Consider the following 21,380-nt stretch of genomic DNA (forward strand, 5'->3'; position numbering starts at 1 on the left):
GTGATATTTAATTCTATCGTCAGTCAGTTGTGAAGGCTCAGCCCCTCCATCTGATGGTCAGGGATGCAAATATGCCATTGATCTCCATGGCCTTTCCCTCCAATATCAACTTACCTCCAGTCCTCTCCCTCTCCCTTACATTCTGTGCTCACTTCACCTGAAATGTGGGTGACAGAACTATGAGCAATGTATGTGTTCATCCAAATGAACCAGTGCACTCAGTGAAGGTAATTATTGGACAGATGCATCACAGAGCATAAATATTGGGGTGAGGATGGATGGATAAATGAGAAGGTGAGGAAGTGCTTTGAAAGTGAACAAAGGGTCCTCTTCAAACTTAAGTGGCTTTGAGGTATCATGTAATGGAGCAAACTTAACAAGTCACGGTGTCAAAGTGGGTTGGGGTACATACAACAGCTTGTAGGTGAATTTTTAAAAATTTATTCTTTCATGGGATGTGGCAAGGCCAGCATTTGTTGCCAATCCCTAATAGCTCTTGAACTGATGGCTTGCTAGGCCATTTCAGAGGGCAGTTAAGAGTCAACTAAATTGCTGTTGGTCTGGAGTTACATGTAGGCCAGACCAGGTAAGGATGGTAGATTTCCTTCCCTAAAGGACATGAGTGAATCAGATGGGTTTTTATGACAATCGATTATAGTGATGGTACCGTGACACTGAGACCAGCTTTATAATTCCTGATTTATTAATTGAAATTCCAGCAGCCCTGGTGGGATTTGAACCCGTGTCCCCATTAGCAATTATATCAGTGATATTAACACTGTGCCACTGTCTCTCCCTAATCTGTAACTGTGTTCACCTTTTCTGATCTCAGTAGGCCCTTAAAGTGCTCTCTGCATTGGATTCAGGTATGGGTGGAATACACCTGTGGGTTAACCTCCTCTAATCATCAGGATGACAGCAGCAGGTTTCTTCTTCCTTTTGCAGGGCAAGATTATCTTCTTAATGCCCAGAGCAGTCCAACAAACAAAGCATCATTAAACCAGGATTGCCATTTCTATCAAAACCCCTCAACTCTTCCAAGTTCCATTCTTAAATTTGCTGTTTAAAAAGTCAAGTTAAGATCACATCATGAAGGTGCACACCAGGCCCACAGACGCACATTGCGAAACAGGAAGTAAATTGATAATGAGGTATCCATGTTTAAATTGGGTGTACTGCTGAGTCAGAACTTCAGCCTGGTTATGCACTTGCTATTGCCCCAACCCTCTGCTTGGAACCCACCTCTATGTTTATCAGGCTGTTTATAACAATTGCAGTTTTGACAACAATTTTAGAATCAGACGTGGGAACATTTTGATGCTTGTTTTTCGTCTTCCATTCTAAATTAGGTTATCTTTAGTACTTTATACTGTTGTGATGTGGCAGGCAATGTGTACCAGGCGGACCAAATCCACAACGGGTACTTGGCCATGCCATCATAATGCTTTGCAATTCGTATTTATTACGAAAAGATTTGTGCACTGAATTCAGAAGTAATGAGTCCACTAAAACCTTTAGAGATTTTAAAAATTAAATGAAAATATTTATTAACAAAAGAAAATGTTTCAAGTACATACATAAGATTACAGTTACTTAATACTATAAAAAATCCCAAATTAACCTGACTCGCAACTACACACCCCCTTTAAGGGAACAGTCCAAAGTAGATTTTAAATTTAATAGGCAATCCAGCAGGTTTACCACAGCGCCCGCTTGACAGTGGAATTCCAAAGACTTTCCTCCAACTTCGGTTACTGGACACAGCAGACTTCTGCAAAAGTGGCTGGAGGCTTCCCCAAGACTGTTTTACATGGTTCTTTCAGATTTTACATGGTCCCATAACATAACCTTCCATCCTTCTTTATATATGTTTCTCTCTCTTTAATCTATAAGTTCCATTGTTCTCTATGTCTTTGGAAATTTACTTTTTCCATAATATAAAAATATTTCATGTTCCCAATATGTTCAGTACCTTTGAGAAAATAAACATACCGCTTATTGACTTATCTTATTAGTTGTAAACATCCTATTACTCCGTTGAAACCTAAACAATCCCTTCACTTATCAAAAAATGCAAATTTTCTGTATGTATGATTATGTATAATTACTGAGTTTATGTACGCATAGGAAAGACTGAACTGGCTGGGGCTTTTTAGTCCCAGAGAGGGTTGAGTAGTGAAAAAAGGGTTTGATATGATCACTGTAAAGCAAATGTTTCCAATAAGGGAGGTCCAACATATAAATATATGATGGGCACTAATAAATCTAATGGCAAATTCATGAGAAACTCCTTTACCTAAAGAGTGATAAGAATGTGGACTGTACTACCACAAGAAATAGTTGAGGCAATTGGAAAAATAGTACTCAAGGAGAAACTAGGTAAATACACATGGAGGAAATGAATAGAAGGATATGCTGATAGGGTTAGATGAGATAGAGTGAGATTAGGCCCATATCGGGCAGAACGTCGAGCTTAAAATCCTGTTTCATTCTATCACCTGATATGTAGTATTTAACAGTTTTTTGGCATGCTTAAAGTGAGTACTGTTTTCTATCTTCTACCATAAAACAATCATCACTTCTTAGAATAGGATAAGTAATTCCAGTATTTTTTTAATTTGCAGATGTATTTTTGAAATCACAATGGGTCAATCTGTTCATTATTTTTTCCCCCCTCCATAGTCTATATTTTGTCATAAAAAACTGTTGGTGACCTATTGAACTGCTTCGGAGCCCTGATATCTGCAGATGGAACAAAAACAAAAAATGCTGGAAAAACTCAGCAGGTCTGAAAGCATCTGTGGAGAGAAAGTCAGCGATAACGTTTCGAGTCCATATGACTCTTCAGAACTAAAGAGAAGTAAAAATCTGGTGAAATATATACTGTTTAAGGAGGGTGGGACAGGTGAAGCTGGATAGAAGGCCAGTGATACGTGGAGGCGAAGGAGAGATTGCAAAAGATGTCGTAAACAAAAGGTCAAATGGGTATTAATGGTGGTGATACTGGCTAAAGGAGATGCTCATGGTGACATTAAGAGTAGAATGAGCAAGTGACAGATGGCCCTAGTGGGGGTGGGGTGAGGTGGGGTGAGGGGATGGTGGCGGGAAAAAAGATCGAAATAGGCTAAAAGGTGGGGATAAAGCAATGAATAAAAATGGAAATAAATTTTAAAAATAATAATGGAAATAGGTGGGAAAAATATATATATAAAAATTTCAAAAATATTTGAAAAAAGAGATCAAAAAAGGGTGAGGATGGAGGAGAGAGTTCATGGTCTGAAGTTGTTGAACTCAATGTTAAGTCCGGAAGGCTGTAAAGTGCCTAATTGGAACATGAGGTGCTGTTCCTCCAGTTTGCATTGAGCTTCACTGGAACATTGCTGCAGCCCAAGGATGGACATGTGGGCATGAGAGCAGGGTGATGTGTTGAAATGGCAAGCGACTGGACGGTCTGGGTCATGCTTGCGGACAGACAGAAGGTGTTCCACAAAGCGGCCACCCAGTCTGCGTTTGGTCTCCAATGTAGAGGATTCTGCATTGGGAGCAGCAAATGCAGTAGACCAAATTGAGGGAAGTGCAAGTGAAGCACTGCTTCGCTTAAAAGGAGTGCTTGGGCCCTTGGACGGTGAGGAGGGGGGATGTAAAGGGGCAGGTGTTGCACCTTCTGCGATTGCATGGGAAGGTGCCGTGGGAAGGGTTGAGGTGTAGGGGGTGACGGAGCAGTGGACCAGGGTGTCCCGGAGGGAACCGTCCCTATGGAATGCCGACGGGGGGTGAAGGGAAGATGTGTTTGGTGGTGGCATCATGCTGGAGTTGGAGGAAATGGCGGAGGATGATCCTTTGTATGCGGAGGCTGGTGGGGTGAAAAGTGAGGACAAGGGGGACCCTATCATGGTTCTGGGAGGGAGAGGAAGGTGTGAGGGCAGAGGCACGAGAGATGGGTCGGACACGGTTGAGGGCCCTATCAACCACCGTGGGTGGGAAATCTCGGTGAAGGAAGATATGTCAGAAGAACTGTTTTGGAAAGTGGCATCGTCGGAACAAATGTGACGGAGGCGAAGGAATCGAGAGAATGGGATGGAGTCCTTATAGGAAAAAGGGTCTGAGGAGTTGTAGTCGAGGTAGCTGTGGGAATCGGTGGGCTTGTAAGAATATTGGTGGACAGTCCAGCACCAGAAATTGAGACAGAGAGGTCAAGGAAGGGAAGGGAAGTGTCAGTGATGGACCATGTGAAAGTGATGGAGGGGTGGAAATTGGAAGCAAATTTAATAAATTTTTCCAGGTCCAGACGATAGCATGAAGCAGCACCGAAACAGTCATCGATGTACCGGAGAAAGAGTTGTGGGAGGGGGCCTGAGTAGGACTGGAACAAGGAATATTCCACATACCCCATAAAGGCATAAAAGGGGCCCATGTAGGTACCAATAGCCACACCTTTTATTTGGAGGAAATCAGACAAATTTAAGGAGAAATTGTTCAGTGAGAGAACAAGTTCAGCCAGGCGGAGGAGAGTGGTGGTAGATGGGGATTGTTCGGGCCTCAGTTCAAGGAAGAAGCGCAGAGCCTTCAGATCATCCTGGTGGGGGATCGAGATGTAGAGGGGATTGGACGCCCATGGTGAACAAGAGGCAGTTGGGTCAGGGAACTGGAAATTGTTGATAAGATGTAGGGCATCAGAGGAATCGCGGATGGTCTGAGGGCTCTCCGGATCTTCCTTGAACAGAGGCCCAAACAATCAAATTGCTAAATTTGATGCCGACACAAAGAAAGGGAGGAAAGTAAGATGTGAAGAGGACATAAGGAAACTACAAAGGGTTATAGATAGGTTAAGTGAGTGGGCAAAGATCTGGCAAATGGAGTATAATGTGGGGAAATGTGAAATTATCCATTTTGGCAGGGAAAAATAAATAAAGAAGCATATTATCTAAATGGTGAGAGATTGCAGAGCTCCAAGGTACAGAGGGATCTGGGTGTCCTGGTGCATGAATCCCAAAAGGTTAGTATGCGGGTGCAGCAAGTAATTAGGAAAGCTAGGGGTTATGGACTGGGTGCAGGTCAATGGGACTAGTGGAATAATATTTCGGCACAGACTAGAAGGGCCGAATGGCCTGTTTTTCTGTGCTATAGTGTTCTATGGTTCTAATAGAATTTCTCAAATTAATCACTTAATTAATAAGGGTATCTAGACCAGAATCAGGGGATCACTGTTCTTAGAATTTAGCATTTATAGTAGAAATCTAGCCCTAGGGAACGTATAGTTAATAAGGAGTCAATAAGCAGTTATTAGATTTAAATTAATTTATTAAATAGCTCTAAAAATGGCAGTTGCTGAGGTGAAGTGCTTCACCTGTCGGATGTGGGAAACCTGAGGCCCGAACAATCCCCATCTACCACCACTCTCCTCCGTCTGGCTTTGAAAAATGTTATCATTTATTGCAAGGGAAATTAAATACAAAAATAGGGAGATTATGCTTCAGTTACATCGGGCATTGATGAGACCACATCTGGAGTACTGTGTACAATATTGGTCTCCTTATTTAAGGAAGGATGTAAATGCATTGGAAGCAGTTCAGAGAAGGTTTATCAGACTAATACCTGGAATGAGCAAGCTTTCTTAAGAGTAAAGGTTAGACAGGCTGAGCTTGTATCCTCTGGAGTTTAGAAGAGTAAGAGGTGACTTGATTGAAACATAAGATTCTGAGGGGCCAAGACAAGGTGGATGTGGAGAGGATGTTTCCTCTTCTAGGAGAATCTAGAACTAGGGGCCACTTTAAAAATAAGGGGTTGCCTATTTAAGACAGATGAGAATTTTTTTCTCAGTCATTGGAACTCCCTTCCTCAAAGGGAATGGAAGCAGAGCATTTCAATATATTTAAGGCAGAGGTAGATAGATTCTTGATGAGCAAGGAGGTGAAAGCTTATAGCGGGATGGTGGGAATATGGAGTTGAGGTTGCAATCAGATCAATCATCATCTTATTAGATGGCGGAGCAGACTCAAGGGGCTGAGTGGCCTATTCCTGTTCCTAATTCATCTGTTTGCATGTTTTGCGGTAGAGCGGGATCTGGGGTGTCCACTGACTGAGGGAAAAGGAAGACATACCAGAAGCACTGATATGGAAAATGGCATAATCAGAGCAATACAATGAAGATGGAGAATGAAATATAGAGTTTTCAGGAAGTGAAGTAGAAGGACATGTGATCAAAATCAAAGTAGCTTTGGGAATCAGTGGGCGTAAAGTGCATATTGATCAATACTTATCCCCAGAAACGGAAGTAGAGAAGTTAGAGGAAGGAAAAATTTGGAGATGGACCATGTGAAAACAACGGAGTGGTGGAAATTTAAAGCAAAATTGAAATTTTCCAGTTTGAGGCAAGAACAGAAAGCGCAGTCATCGATGAACCAGCAAAAAGAAGTCAGAGTGGGGTGAGGGGAACATGAGTAGGAGTGAAACTAAGAATGTTCCACGTATAAAGGGTGACATAGCTAGGACCCATATAGGTTTCCAAATGTTGCCTGATCTGAATATTTCCAGCATTTTCTGTTTCTATTTCAGATTTCCAGCTTTTGAAGTATTTAGCTTTTGTCTCATAGCCTGTATCATCTATAAAAATCATAGTTAACTTTTGGACCATTTTGGACACATTTTTCTTTGTCTTTTCCTCCACCTTTAAGCATCTTCAGTTCCTCAAAACAAGGTGAGAGCTTGCTTCTGATGTTGCCTCCTTAACAATAGTGACACAGAATCCTTTTTCCTTTCTTCTCCCCTCTTCTTTCTCCTCCTCCCCATGATACATCCCTTTATCAAAGGGCCCTCTGTTCTGCTGACCACCTTTTGTGGTAGCCCAACTGAGACGAGGCTCAATGTAGGGAATTGATTAATACCTAGCTCTATGTTGTTCTTGCCAGCACACTACATTTGTAAACCAATGCAAATACTACTGAATAAGAACAACAATCAAACCATTGCAATTTAAGACCAATGTAATAGCACTAAAGTTTTGTTAAATAAACTTTTGTGTTGCCTTTTTTCCATTGTGTTTTCCTAGACTGGGATCGAGAAAAACTACTTGAAGCTTGGATGTTAAACCCTGAAGATTGTTGCCAACGTTCAGGCATTCAGATGCCAATTCCACCACCCAGTGGGTATAATGCATGGGACACTCTCCCCTCGCCTCGAACTCCTCGCACCACCCGTTCCTCTGTCACAAGTCCAGATGACATCAGCTTATCTCCAACTGATGAGGATGCACTTGTGGTATGTTGATGATTTTAATTAGTCAGATATTTCCTACCTGTACAGAGCATACAATAACTATCATAACTTCAAGATTTGTACGAAGTCACAAACATAATTGGTTACATATAGTTTAGTTTCATTTTGTTTGTATGTGCTGAAAACATTGATAGTTTGAACTGAGTATTGCTCATGTAGTTGGTGTGGGAAAGAGAAGCATCTTTAAAATGTAATACTGTTTTCCATCAATGTATGTAGAATGATACAAAAATTGACAGTCCACTGATAAATGTTAAAAAATCTGCTTAAGCTTACTTTAATTACAATAAAGGGGGAACCAGTGAATGTATTATATTTGGGTTTTCAAAAAACATTTGATAATGTACCACATAGGAGCGTACACACAAAATTAGAACTGATGGGGTATCACATATCAGCCACCTGACCCCCTCAATTGGATTCCAGCTTGTAACTTTCACTCCCGGGTATCTGTTATTCTACATATAAAGCATCCAAACCTCCTAATGAGATTCCAGCCTGTAACTCCCTCCCATAAACATAACCACCCCCAAATCCCACAGTGAGATTCCAGGCTGTGACTCACTTGTGGGCATCTGTGATTCTATATATAAACACTCACCCCAATCCCTGTGATTAGATTCCAGCCTGTACATCAATCCCAATCTAACCGAGGGGTTTGTGGGGTTTTATATGTAGAATAATGGATTCCTGAGAGTGAGTTATCGACTGGAATCTAATCAAAAGGCTCAGGGAACTCATACGTAGAATAACCGATACCTGGGAGCGAGTTGCAGCTGGAATCTAATCAAGGGGTTCTGGGGATCTATATCTAAAATATAAAATTGAGCCTGGGATTTAGTCCTGAGGGGCAAATTGTGGGTATCTGGTGTCATAATGAAGGGGAACTTGCTGTGGAAAGTAATTATTTTTGAGAGATTTAGAGCTGTGGTGAGAGGTTTATTGATGTATTGTTGGGGAATTAGTCCTATGGTAAGGGGATTTAGTGGAGTCACTTAGTGCTGTCGTGTGGGTCTGTTGCGGGGGGTGGTTAGTGGTGTAGTGGGTGCCTTTTGCGGGTTTTATTGCTGTGACGGGGGCTTACCGAGGTGATAATGCATTGACGTGTGTGTTTTACGGAGGGGGTTAATTTGCTGGGGTGGTGGTCTAGTGAGAGGATTTAATTTAATTTCAACTTAATTTGCCATCTGGATCTTTATCGAGGGGGATTAGTGGCTTGGCTGGGTTTCGTCTGTGGGCCTCAGAGGTGGGAGGGCTGGCCACCATGAGAGGGGCCAGGAATTGACACACCTGGAGGACAAGATCACATCTACATCTGTGGCAATCTGGGCCCTGCCGGTCAGTGCCTTTTAACGTGAACAACATCAAAATAGTGAGTTAATGGATAGGGGAGTAAATCCAACAGAAAATCTGGAGTGGAGTCCCATTAGGCAGTTAGTATTTGCCTCAAGTTAGCACTTTTTGGAACTCCAGCAACCGACCAGGCCCCAGATGTATAAGCTTCCGTCTTTCCTCTGGATACCAGCCCACGAGGTGGAGAGGTGGGTACAGATGCAAGGCAAGTCTGTAAACCCATTTGAATCAATTGTTTGTTGGGTGCCAGTCATCTTCCGTAGATGAAAGGATGCCACCGCCAAGGGCTCATGGGATTGGGGATAATGTATCAGAATGGATTGAGAGTTGGTTAATGGACAGAAAACTGAGTAGAAATAAACAGGACATTTTCAGGTTGTTAGGCTATAACTAATGGGGTACCACAAGGATTTACAATCAATATTAATGACTTAAATGTTGGGACTGAGTCTAACATATCCAAGTTTGCGGATGACATGGAGTTAGGTGGGAAGTAAACAATGAGGATGGTGCAGAGAGACTGCTGAGGTTGATTATAGACGGGTTGGTTGAGTGAGCAAGAATCTGGCAGATGGTAGAAAAAATAAAGCAGAACATTTATTGAATGGGGTGTGACTGGGAAATGTTTGCATTATAGGGTACTGGTTACTGTTGTGCATGAATCTCAAAGTTGACATGCAAGTATAGCAAGCAGTTTGGAAGACAAACAGTTAGCTTTTGTTTCACAGGGATTGGAGAATAAGAGTAAAGTCTTGCTACAAATATACAGGGCATTGGTGAAGCCATGCCTGGAAGTACTGTGTATAGTTTAGGTCTCCTTACATAAATAAGGAAGGGCACACTTGCCCTAGAAGGAGTGCAGTAAAGGTTCACTAGACTGGTTCCTGGGATGATAGGATTGTCTGTGAGGAGAGATTGACTAGGCCTGCATTCCTTGGAGTTTAGAAGAATGAGAGGTGATCTAATTGTAAGATGTCTTCAGAGGCTTGACAGGGTAAATACTGATAAAATGTTTCCCCTGGCTAGGGAATCTAGAACACAGAATCACCGTCTCAGAAGAAGGGATAGGCCGTTTAGGATTGAGATGAGGAGAAATTTCTTCACTCAAGGGTTGTGCATCTTTAAAATCTGTACCCCAGAGAGCTATGGCTGCTACAGTCATTAAGTATATTCAAGTCAGAGGTCACTAGATTCATGGATCCTAGGGGAATTAAGGGATACAGGGATAGTGCAGGAAGTTGGAGTTTAGTAGAAGATATTATTGAATGTCAGAGTAGGTTCAAAGGGCCAATGGACCTACTTCTTTTTCTGTTCTTATGTTGAAATTAGAAGTTAACATTTGAGAATAGAGATTTTATCTTCGTTCACAATCTTGATAAAGTTGTACATTTTTGTTTTTTACTTGTTCTTTTACAGTTACTTGCAATGATAACTTATTTTTCAGTGTGGTATTTGCTTGTGCAACATTTCTGTATTTGAAGATCCTGTGGATGTGCCTTGTGGTCATGAATTTTGTCGAGGATGCTGGGAAGGGTGAGTATCATTTGCCAATCTGGATTATTGGAGTCTGGAGTATTTCAATTGGTAGGGGTAGCCTGTTTTAATTTCATTTTTTGTTGGTGCTTCATCGCCCCTTCCCACTTCTAATGTCTTAATTAACTCCTTTTCTAAATATTGTGCTTCCTGGGCTGCAAACATCTGGACAGCCACTTTGGAAAACAATTTTTTGGCTTAAAGGAGGAATCTATTCTTCTGTTTTGGTATCTGATACAAAATATTACCAAGTCATATTTACAGCTTTAGGGAAAGTAGTCCTCCCAACAACAGAGATAGATATTAATCTCATCTAAAGGCAACCAAAGCAGCTCTTAGAGCAGTGGAAAGGACTGGAGATGATTTGGATAGCTGAGATTGTAATATCAGCTGTGTTAGAAGCTGGTGGGCCATTAAGGAATGTGTAGGGCCATTAAGGAATGTGTAAGACCATTCAAGGATTTCTTTTTCTTTAGGACTGCTTTGGGTGACTGCCAGAATATGGCAGAGGTTTTAAGTGACTACTTTGTGTCAGTTTTCACCAAAGTCTTGCTGAGTTACCAATAATGCCCACTGGAATTGGTGCTGAAATTAAAAGTATCGAAGTGGATCTGGATATAGTCCTAACTAGATAGAATAGGACATCTCTGAACAGATCAGACTGATGGCATTCACCTAGGGCCAGGGGGAGAAATCATGGTTATTCTTCTCTTGCTTTCAGGCCCCTTATTCACCACCCCCCCCCCTCCCCTTTCCTTTAACCCACCCCTCAATCATGCATGATATTTTTTTCCTTTTCAAGATTCACCAATCAATTCACCAAACAATCACAGGGCATCGTAAAATGATGACACCTATTGTTCACATCTGCTTATAAATATCATCCAATATATATGCAGCATGAGTCATTAGGGTTAAGAGCAGCCACGATATAATGGAGTGTTAGTTTGTGTTCCCCCAAAGGTGATCCCACCGTGATTATTAAACAAACCAGAGTTTACAAATTTTACTTTAACAGCGTTGTGCAATATTGTTAATTTGACAGAAAATATCCCATTAGTTATTTATAAAACTCTGTAAACAATAACACTGATTTTGGTGACTACCTCAGCCTTCATTAACATATTCTGCACATTGCACCATAGGGACGTGGTGACCGTAAATTCATTTTGGGAGAAAGATTCAATACTTAAAACCCAGATAAACTGCACGAGATCTTTTTCATTCTGTAGAAGTGGTAGAAGTCTTGCCTACGTACGTGATATTATTCAGTATAATTATTTCATACAAGGGGTGTAATTGGATTCTATTTTATCAGTAATCTCTCAGAGTAGAAAGATCAAATGACTCCTGAGCAACAAAGTGGAATGATTGAACAACGTAGGCTTTCACTGTCAGTGAGGAGCACTGGAGCCCTTGGGTGTCTCTGTGAGACATAACTTTTAAGAGGCCATAGGACAAAGACTGGGTGTTCACTGTTGTATCTGTGTTTTCTTGATCAGCAAGTCTGAAGACTCTGCTGATTGCTTCTCACTATAATATAGTTTCGTTATCTACTGTACAGCACAACTTTATCACAATATTTTAATACCTCAAAAATTTGTCAATGGAAAAGACTCCTGAGAATCATGTGTAGTATAAAACAGGTTACTGATTCATTATGAACTCATTATACACTCATGCCCTGGCAACTTCACTCCACAAAGCCTACTCAGTAAACATCCATTAGCAACAGAATAAACTGAACTCCAGCCATGATTCCATCCTCTGTTTGCAAGATAATCATTTATGAAAAGGCTATCTAGTCCTGCTCATCTCATCCATCCAAATGACATACAAACATATGAACATATATATCAGAAGGAGGAGTAAGCCATTTGGTCCCTCGAGCCTCTTCCGCCATTTGATAACGTTGCCTACATTATACCAGTGACTACAACTCGAAAGTACTTAATTGGTTGTAAAGCGATTTGGGACATTGTGAGAGGTGCTATAAAAATATAGGTTTGGTCTTTCTTTCATCGCACCTGCATGCAGTAAGCAAAATGACTGCAGCAATGGTGTAATCGGAAGCCCAATGCTGATTTTCTAAGGATGATTAATCAGAAAGCAATCAACTGATATTAGGGAAATGGCTACAAAGAAATCACTACATTTACAAAATAATTTAACTCTAGCTAATACAACCTCCCCATTCTGACTTCTCTAGTGCCAACCCATAATTTCCCATAAATGGCATCTGCTCCTTTAACACTAATGACACTATCCCCAGGATTTGTCAATCAGACATCTGCCTGCAGCTGAGGAAAAATGTAGATTGAATTGTTGATCTAAATTTTTCAGTGAAGAATGATACATGGCACGCACATTCAGCACGGCCTTAACTCAAGAACCGGATTGTTTCCCCTTCCCCCAGAAACGGTCATACAAATTGTGTTGTACATTGTGAATTTACAGCCTATCTGGGGTAAACCTAGAATGGAGTAGAGATTTTAAAAACCTTGAAGCAATCGCCTAGTGACAAATAGGGATTTCATTTTTAGTTTCCTACATTTATGTTGATGAGGCCCAAGATTCTCAAGCCTCTGGTACATCAGCACAGTATGTCATCAGAATCAAAACAAAAACAGAATTACCTGGAAAAACTCAGCAAGTCTGGCAGCATCGGCGGAGAAGAAATCAGTCAACGTTTCGAGCCTCCATGGCCCTTCGGCAGAACTGCAGCATAGTTTCAACAAGGGAGAAATATAAATTAGTTTAAGGTGGGTGGGGGGCGGGGGGGAAGAGACACATTAAGGGTGTGGTGTGAGCAGATAATAATCAAAGGATGTCAGAGACAAAAGGGTCAAAGAGGTGTTGAAGGTGGTGGTCTTTGTCTGAGAAAAGTGCTAATTAAGAATGGAAAACAGGATATTCAAAGTACAGCTCCAGTGGGGATGGGGTGGAAAGACTAAAGGTTTTAGTTTTAGATTTAAAAATAATGGAAATAGGTGGGGAAAGAAGAATATATATAAATTATTGAAAAAAAAGCGGGTGGGGGGGGAAAAGAAACGGGGTGGGGATGGGGGGAGGGGGAGTTTAAGATCTAAAGTTGTTGAATTCAATATTCAGCCCAGAGGGCTGTAAAGTGCCTAGTCGAAAGATGAGGTGCTGTTCCTCCAGTTTGCGTTGGGCTTCACTGGAACAATGCAGCAAGCCAAGGACAGACATGTTGGCAAGAGAACAGGGTGGAGTGTTAAAATGGCAAGCGACAGGGAGGTTTGGGTCTTTCTTGCGGACAGACCGCAGGTGTTCCGCAAAACGGTCGCCCAGTTTGCGTTTGGTCTCTCCAATGTAGAGGAGACCGCATTGGGAGCAACGAATGCAGTAGACTAAGTTAGGGGAAATGCAAGTGAAATGCTGCTTCACTTGAAAGGAGTGTTTGGGCCCTTGGACGGTGAGGAGAGAGGAAGTGAAGGGGCAGGTGTTGCATCTTCTGCGTGGGCATGGGGAGGTGCCATAAGTGGGGGTTGAGGAGTAGGGGGTGATGGAGGAGTGGACCAGGGTGTCCTGGAGGGAACGATCCCTACGGAATGCCGTCAAGGGGGGTGAAGGGAAGATGTGTTTGGTGGTGGCATCATGCTGGAGTTGGCGGAAATGGCGGAGGATGATCATCAGAATCGCCTACTTTAGGGCATATTGGAAATTTAGACTGTTATTTGTATGCTGGCTTAAATTGAAAAGAGAATTTTCAGAAGTGTACAGTATTTAACTTTGTGGTACTAAGCCTTAAAAGTGACCCTCCCAACCCCTCCACCATACCTTAACCCACCCCACCTCCTCACCCCTCCTCAGCCACACAGCATCTAATTAGATCTAAAATGATCACAGGGACTTGGCATTTTTGAAGCAGATATTCAATGGAGAGCACTCTCCTGACAGTTGCATGAATAGGAACTGCTGCTGTTTCTGATCTTAGGGTAGCTTCATGGATTTCTAGTAGGCTTTTCAAAAAAAAATCGGAACCACGAAACTGTCCGAGAGTCAGAAGAAGCAGCAGTTCCTATTCACAGCAACTGTTAGTAACACTGACTTGAAATATCGGCTTAACAAAATTCAGAACTGTCAGGCTGATGGTTCCGATATATTTAAAGCCAGTTTTTCAGGTCTGCTGCCCAGTGTGGACGCCATTTACAATAGCCACGGGCTCCAGCCTTGGCATCGTCTGCACCCCCACTCTCCCAAGTCCTGCATTCACCCAAGGATACGCAAAGAAATGGGGCTGCGCTTTGCCAGTTCTTTGCTCATATATTTTAACAGTTCATCTGGAATTTTGTCTGTGTTCTGGAGAGAGGCTCATGTAGGCTTATGGGGCAGTAAATCAGAGCTGGGAATTTTCAAAGTAGCTTGACTTTAGTTATAGGCAAATTTCTAGAAAGGATCATTGGATATATACTTTGACAGAATAGGAGTTTTAGTGTGGCTTCTGGAAAAGGTCACATTTCAACAAACTAATTGAATTTTTGAGGAAGTTAATAGACTATTTGGTGTAGGTAGCCCATTTGACACACAACCTTGATAGTCAAATAGCTACACAATAAACTATTTATTAACATCAAGTCTTTTTGTTTTGTGGGCAATACCTACTGGGGTATTAATGGGCTGGATAAGGAATTGAATACATTCCAATAGACAAAGTTATTAAAATAAGTCATTCTGCATAGGGACTGATTTAATAGTTCCACTTGAGTATTTCTGAAAAAAGATTTTTTTTTTGTTAAGCTTTTTGTCTTGCACTTATCACAATTTGTAAGAAAATGCCAATGCCAGGGAAACAACAATTTATACTGTATGAGAAGAGAGTGCTGATTGGTTAGCAAGTGGACTCTGGTGGAGGTGTTACCATGGAGAATGCACCAGTTGATGGTGGCTGACAGTTAACTGCGAAGCATCATTTGAAATTTTAACCAGGCAGCTTGGCTCTGGTCAAGACATTGATCTGGGAAATAAACCAGCGAATGGTTGTCACTTATTTTGTTTATCTGAAACAGGCACAGTGTGTGTACATGCCCTTTCTGCCTGCAAAGAACAGGGCCCTGTGTATTGATGTATGTAGTTTCCAGTATACACACATGCGCCGCACTGCAAGCCCGACTGACAATCTTAAATTGGTTGTTAGTGTAATTCTTAGCACATTGAGGATTATTTAGCAAATGTTGTCCAATTGCAGAATCACATCTAAATTTGGACGCTGTGTTTTGAGCTTTGCAAGCACGGGCTGTACGGTCTGTACCTTGCCCGTTGTGAACAGCGGAAGGTGCATGCTGTTTGATATGATCTACCAGTCTTTAGGACATACGGCCTGCATACCTAGCAGCACACTGGCACTGAAATTCATATACCACATTACTCATTTATATGATAGGCAGAATGTCTTTTTGGCTTGATGGCAGCATCCTGATTGTGGTGAATACCACTCGTGTTGCTATTGTATAGTAGCGGTGTGAAGCAGCTAGCTTTGCCTGTTGCTCAAATTTTTGAGATTTCTTCTAGGGTAATCTGAGGTAGACTGGGTACTTTTCAGGGCTGAAAGTGACAGCCTTGGGCCAATGTGTGAGTTTGCGCAATATACAGCATGAAATGAACTGATCTGGGTAGCTTTGACGTGCCCTATTTCAGCATCAAGCTAGCATGGTGAGTAAATGGCTCAGGTCCTATTAATGAGGCTGCTGATAAGGCCAATCTTCTAGCACATGGAATTGTAAGAATCCCAAAGCGTGTATTGACCAGTGAAGGTAGGCTTATGGTAGATCGTGGTATAGAAACCCCTGGCAGATTTCTCAACTAGTACATCACTCCACTTGAATCGATGGTTGGATCATTACTCTTCAGATTAATGAGCGATTCCAATTAAGGGTTAGGGAACAAGCTCACGTTTGGGGGAAAATTATTTGTTTAGATATTAGGGCTTTCAAAGAGGAAAATAAATTACGTACAAATCTGGATGCAAATAGAGGAATATGTTGCACCTGGCAGTTGCCATTTAATATGCATGAATGTAGCCACCAATAGTAGAACGATTAAGTTCAGGGATGCACAAGTGGCCAAAATTGGAGGAGTGCAGTTATATCAGAGTTGTGGGGCTGGAGGAAGTTACACAGCTAGGAAGGAGTGAGGCCATGGAAGGATTTGAAAGCAAGAGAATTTTAAAATCAAGGTGGTGCTTAACAAGGAGCCAGTATAGCTCAATGAGCATAGGGATGATGGATGAATGGAGCCTAGCGTTTGTCCAGTGCTACTTCAGCAACTCTGGGAGGTGTCAGCTGTGGCTCAGTTCATAGCACCCTCGTCTTTGAATCAGAGGGTTGTGGGTTCATGTCCCACTCCCGGAAACCAGGAACTGTGATTGTACTTGAAAGAGTTGCAATCTGTGACTGTTGATAACTCGAAAGAGTTTCAGCAACTCTGCAAAGGCAGATTGATGCCCACATCAATCAGTAATATTCTTGATGGAAGCTGCAGCACCCTTAAAGGTTTTGTGTTTTACTCGTGAATTAAAACTAAACTAAATGACAACAGTTGATATCGAACATTTTATGTGTTCCGTGGATTGAGTTTGAATTTGTACATGTTAAATATCAGCAACAGAAACTTCTTGTTTTCATTCAGTCTTAACATTGAAACATGTCCCCATGACACTTCAGAGTTATGGAAAACTTTGGTACCAAGCCAAAGAGTGAGTGATTAAAATCTTAATCTATGTGCTCTAATTGAAGAGCAGGTGTGGGCAGATCTTTGACCTGAAGGCCATAGCTGGATATGAAAATTGTATAATTGGCCATAAATGCTCAAGAAATGAACAATTTGTTTTCAAACATGGGCAACGCATTTTTGTTTTAAAGTCAACACTGTGTTAAAATAATACTCTAGAACAATGCACTGCTTCCAACATTCTCTTCCCATAAATATAAACTCTTATAAACAAAAGTGTTAAAAAGAAACTAAAACTGAACTTCTAGTTTTTAAACGATCAAAATTATCTTTCGAAGGCAGCATTGCAGGGGGATTGCTGTTGACTCCCAGACAATACAGGAGGTTTGGCAACTCAACTCCGATAGTTAGTAGCTGAAAAGAAGCAAAACCACATATCATAATAATGATTTGTAGAACACAGAATAATATGAGTCGCGGAAATCTCCAGCACACTTTTTGTCTAACAGTGATGCTCGCACCATTCTACTCACTTCTGTACTGGCATTTCCTGCCCGAGTCCCCTTAACCCTCCTCCATTCTCCTCAAAATTTAATTTAATTATAACTTTTTTCCTTAAAATCAGAAATTCTTTTCAGAGAGCAACCAGGCTACTATTGTCCTGAAAATCCTGCCAAAATCCCAATGGCCGTTTGCAGACCCACTATTGGATAAGGCCCAGCAGTACAGGCAGAGGTGCAACCACATTTGGGAGAAAACATTGGGAAATTCGGGTATTGCAAATGCAGGATGGAACTGTTGCTTCCTCCTTATTTCCCTTTCCTCCTTCTCAGTAGTTAGTGCCTAGGCCCCCACTGGGAGTTGTAGTTTTTGCTATCTGGTTTTCCAATGGGAGAGGTGAGTGTGGTGGACTACAATTCCCAAGGTGCATGGTAATGCAGTTTAGACTGGATGAAAATCTCCCATGGGCCAGATGTGGCCTGCGGGCTGTAGTTTGCCCACCCCTTTAGTGGAGGGTATTAAAGCAAGAGAGGGAGGTAAAGAGGCAGATTAATTTGACTAAATAATTTCAGAAAGTGGGACTTAATGAGCTGAAGGTACAAAAAACAGTGATGGGGCAAAATGTTGAGTGCAAAATAGGTTGCAGTCAGCATTGCAGAATTCCAGAAAGGTTCTCAGGCAAGAGGAAATTAGAGAAGGGGAGGGGTGCCATGGAGGCATTTAACGGAAATTTGTGCCAACCTCCAAAGATGATGGCTTCAGTCCTCCCAGTGTTTAACTGGAGTTGAGACTTATCTAAGATTGGATGTAGGGCAGAAAAATTGATAGCATGATTGCAAGGTCCAAAGACCTTTGGACCTTGCAACCTTTGGTAGAACTTGGTGTAATGGCATAAAAGTAGCTAACCTTTATCTGTGAATGTTACTGCCATGGACAGCATTTAGTTAAGGAAAAAGACAACGATGGATCTTTGAGGGACTCCTGTGGTGATGCTGTAGGAGTGGGAAGAAAAGTAATTACGTTAGTTATTCTTCATGGACTCAATTTTTAATTTCTTTTGAGTTCTTTGTATCCTTTTTCTCAATCTAGAACTGAATTAGAAAGTTACAATGCTCTAATGTGTTTAAGTGCTGGAAGGGCACATCAGCATTAATCACAAAACATTTTAGCCAGCATGCATTGATGCCGCCCACAAAGGTTTCTGCGACCTGACCCTTTTGCAATTTTTCAGTCAGGACTTCCAATCCTGGCTGAAGCATCAAAGGGTCAACGTAGTCATCCCTGGAGAAGATTGTTGGGCGCAAGAAAGAACAGACAAAGACAGGACACACCCTCTTTTCATGACAGTGCTGTCAGGAGTGTGAGAGTTAGTGTGTTCGGCTCAAGGGAATGATTGTTGGGAGCAGTGGGGGTGATGTGCTGGTTGTGATGCTCAGTTGCATTACGCTGACTGATTTCAATTAGACCATGTATTTGCCAGTGTACCATTTCCAGGGTAAATATGCAGCTTAGTCCCGCATATCTGGCCCAAGTCTCTAACATTGAGCTCAGTATCAGAGACTTTCGCAGAGGCTCCCAGGCAGTGTAAATCAGCCTTCAGAAGTTTAGGACTTTTGCAAGGTCCTGACACACATCTCCCAACTTACTTCCCATTTCTGATCCAGATACTGGAATATTTGGGCCTTTGATTTCTTATGTGCATATTCTAAAGCAAATGTTTTATCCAAGCTGAAGTTGTATGCATCTCACAAACTTAAAGTTTAAAAATGAGGAACTGTCTATTTGCTTTAACTTTAGAGTACAAAGCTCCCAGTCTGAGAGGTCAATTTAAATATCCACTGCCTGAAATTTGAATCATTCTGGCTAAATATTGCCAGTTAATTGATCCTGACTGTAGAATTTCTTCTGAATCATTGACAGCTACTGCTGTCTATTAATGTTTTAATTAAAAGCAATCTTTTCCATGTACACGTGCTGAAATTAATTCCTAATTAACACCAGATCCAGTGCAAAACCCATAGAAAGGCTGTCTAACTGTAATGAGCAGCTGGTGAAATGTACCGCAGATTTTTATTTATATTCATGGGATGTGGGGGTCGCTGGCTAGGCCATTATTGCCCATCCCTAATTGCCCATGTTCAGAGGGCATCTTTTAACCATATTGTTGTGGGCCTGGAGTCACATGTAGGCCAGACCAGGTAAGGACAGTAGATTTCCTTCCCTAAAGGACATTAGTGAACCAGTTGGGTTTTTACAACAATCGACAATGGTTTCATGGTCATCATTAGACTTTTAATTCCAGATTTTTATTGAATTCAAATTTTACCATCTGCCTTGGTGGGATTCGAACCCGAGTCCCCAAAGCATTACCCTCGGTCTCTGGAATATTGGTCTAGTGATAATACCACAATGCTAGCACCTCCCCCTTCAGATCACAAAGTCTGTGCCATTAAGTTTTCGTTGAAGTTGAGTGATTAAATATCAAAGCACTGTACACTTCCCCAGTATTTACAGTAATAGTTCATTCTTTCTGCAGGTTTTTGAATATCAAGATTCAAGAGGGAGAAGCCCACAATATAATCTGTCCCGCCTTTGACTGCTTTCAGTTAGTTCCTGTAGATATCATAGAAAACTTGGTTTCCAGAGAAATGGACAAACGTTATTTGCAGTTTGACATTAAGGTAAGCTTTGGAATTGAGTAACCACATTGAAAATGATCTTAACTACTTAATTCAGTATTCATGCTCTTGGTTACGTAATGTGCATATTTAAAAAATGTTGGGGCACTAACGTTCACTTGAAATGTGATAAGCTGTGAAAAAAAGTATTTTTAAAAATTACATAGATTAGGTAATTGGGAACTTAGTAAGCGATGTTATAAAGTTATGATGACAAGAACCTTGATTATTGTTACTCTAAGTACAATTGTACCTTATTATTTGGAGAGGGATTACCGTTAGCTGTTGCTCTGGTCAGAAGAGCACTGGTGCTCACTTTTGCACATTTTTCGTAGTTTGATATCATAGATGAGGCCTGTATAGGAATTGTGTCTCACTGTCATTGTTCTCAGCAATAAAGGTTTAATGGTGATCAAAGGTTTAAAGAGTTCATACTGACAGAAATTCTAGATAGCTACAGTTAATTAGCATAATGGGCCAGATTTTGCAGTCCGTGGTTAATAATAACACTTGCCGCTGACTTCAAGGAAAGCTGCACACAAAGATCTAGCAATCCCTGCAGTGTGGATTTTACCTTTCCCAACCTGAACTTGCAAGCAGATTCAAGTTGAGGGGATCTCCCAGCGACCAACAATAATGCAATCAAGCAGCCAATCACATTGAAGAATTTTCACAGACAATAAACCAGGAAGTTAGAAACACTGATTATTTTTCACTTCTTAATATAATTTTACAGAGTCAGAAATAAAGATGGGACATACACAAGGAATTAAGATAGAAGCTGAAATATCATAAATTTTTTAAAACAAATTTAAAATATTAAAAATATTTTTTCATGATGGGGAAAATTTGACATTCCACAAATGTAAAATTAGTTTTTCAGGCCAAGAGCAGTAGTTCATAAGTAATTATGAGCTAAGTATACTGACCAAGTTACAGTTACAAGCCCAGTGTGGCTTCCAGAAGTTGCTGTCGCTTTCAGAGGAGTAATGAGGGCAAACGTTGACAGGGCTATTGAAGAACATTTCTTTTTAATTAGGTTTGTGTTACTTTTAGTTTTGAGGTTATATTTTGGAGAATATCAGAAAAAATATTGGAAAAACTTGGACTGTTTTCTGATGGCGTGTAACTGAGCCAAAAAGAGCAGAAGCTTGCAGGTTTGATTCTGAGTATCCTTTCTCAGCAGGTGACATGAGGTTACTACAGTTGGTCTTAGCATATGAGAAAGGAAAGGGAAAATGTATGCATATTTAAGATGGAAAACCATTTGATTCTCTAGCTTATCTTTCCATAGGTACCTGCAGTGTCTACCCCTCTTCTACCCACTGACCCCTGCCCTGGCCATCCCAT

General features: G+C 41.2%; 1 protein-coding gene across 5 annotated transcripts in view; it reads left to right on the forward strand.

Moving 5' to 3' along the window:
* Positions 1–21,380, forward strand: part of LOC144678690 (ankyrin repeat and IBR domain-containing protein 1-like) — a 155,176-nt gene that overhangs the window by 78,902 nt on the left and 54,894 nt on the right. For all 5 annotated transcript variants that reach the window (XM_078538481.1, XM_078538484.1, XM_078538483.1 and 2 more), the window contains 3 exons: positions 7,049–7,257; positions 10,073–10,161; positions 19,889–20,033. In XM_078538481.1, the coding sequence (XP_078394607.1) occupies positions 7,049–7,257; positions 10,073–10,161; positions 19,889–20,033 (443 nt within the window). The remainder of the gene's footprint in view (positions 1–7,048; positions 7,258–10,072; positions 10,162–19,888; positions 20,034–21,380) is intronic.

Source organism: Cetorhinus maximus, chromosome 3 (genome assembly GCF_964194155.1).
Source record: "Cetorhinus maximus chromosome 3, sCetMax3.hap1.1, whole genome shotgun sequence".
NCBI classification, from domain to species: Eukaryota; Metazoa; Chordata; class Chondrichthyes; order Lamniformes; family Cetorhinidae; genus Cetorhinus; species Cetorhinus maximus.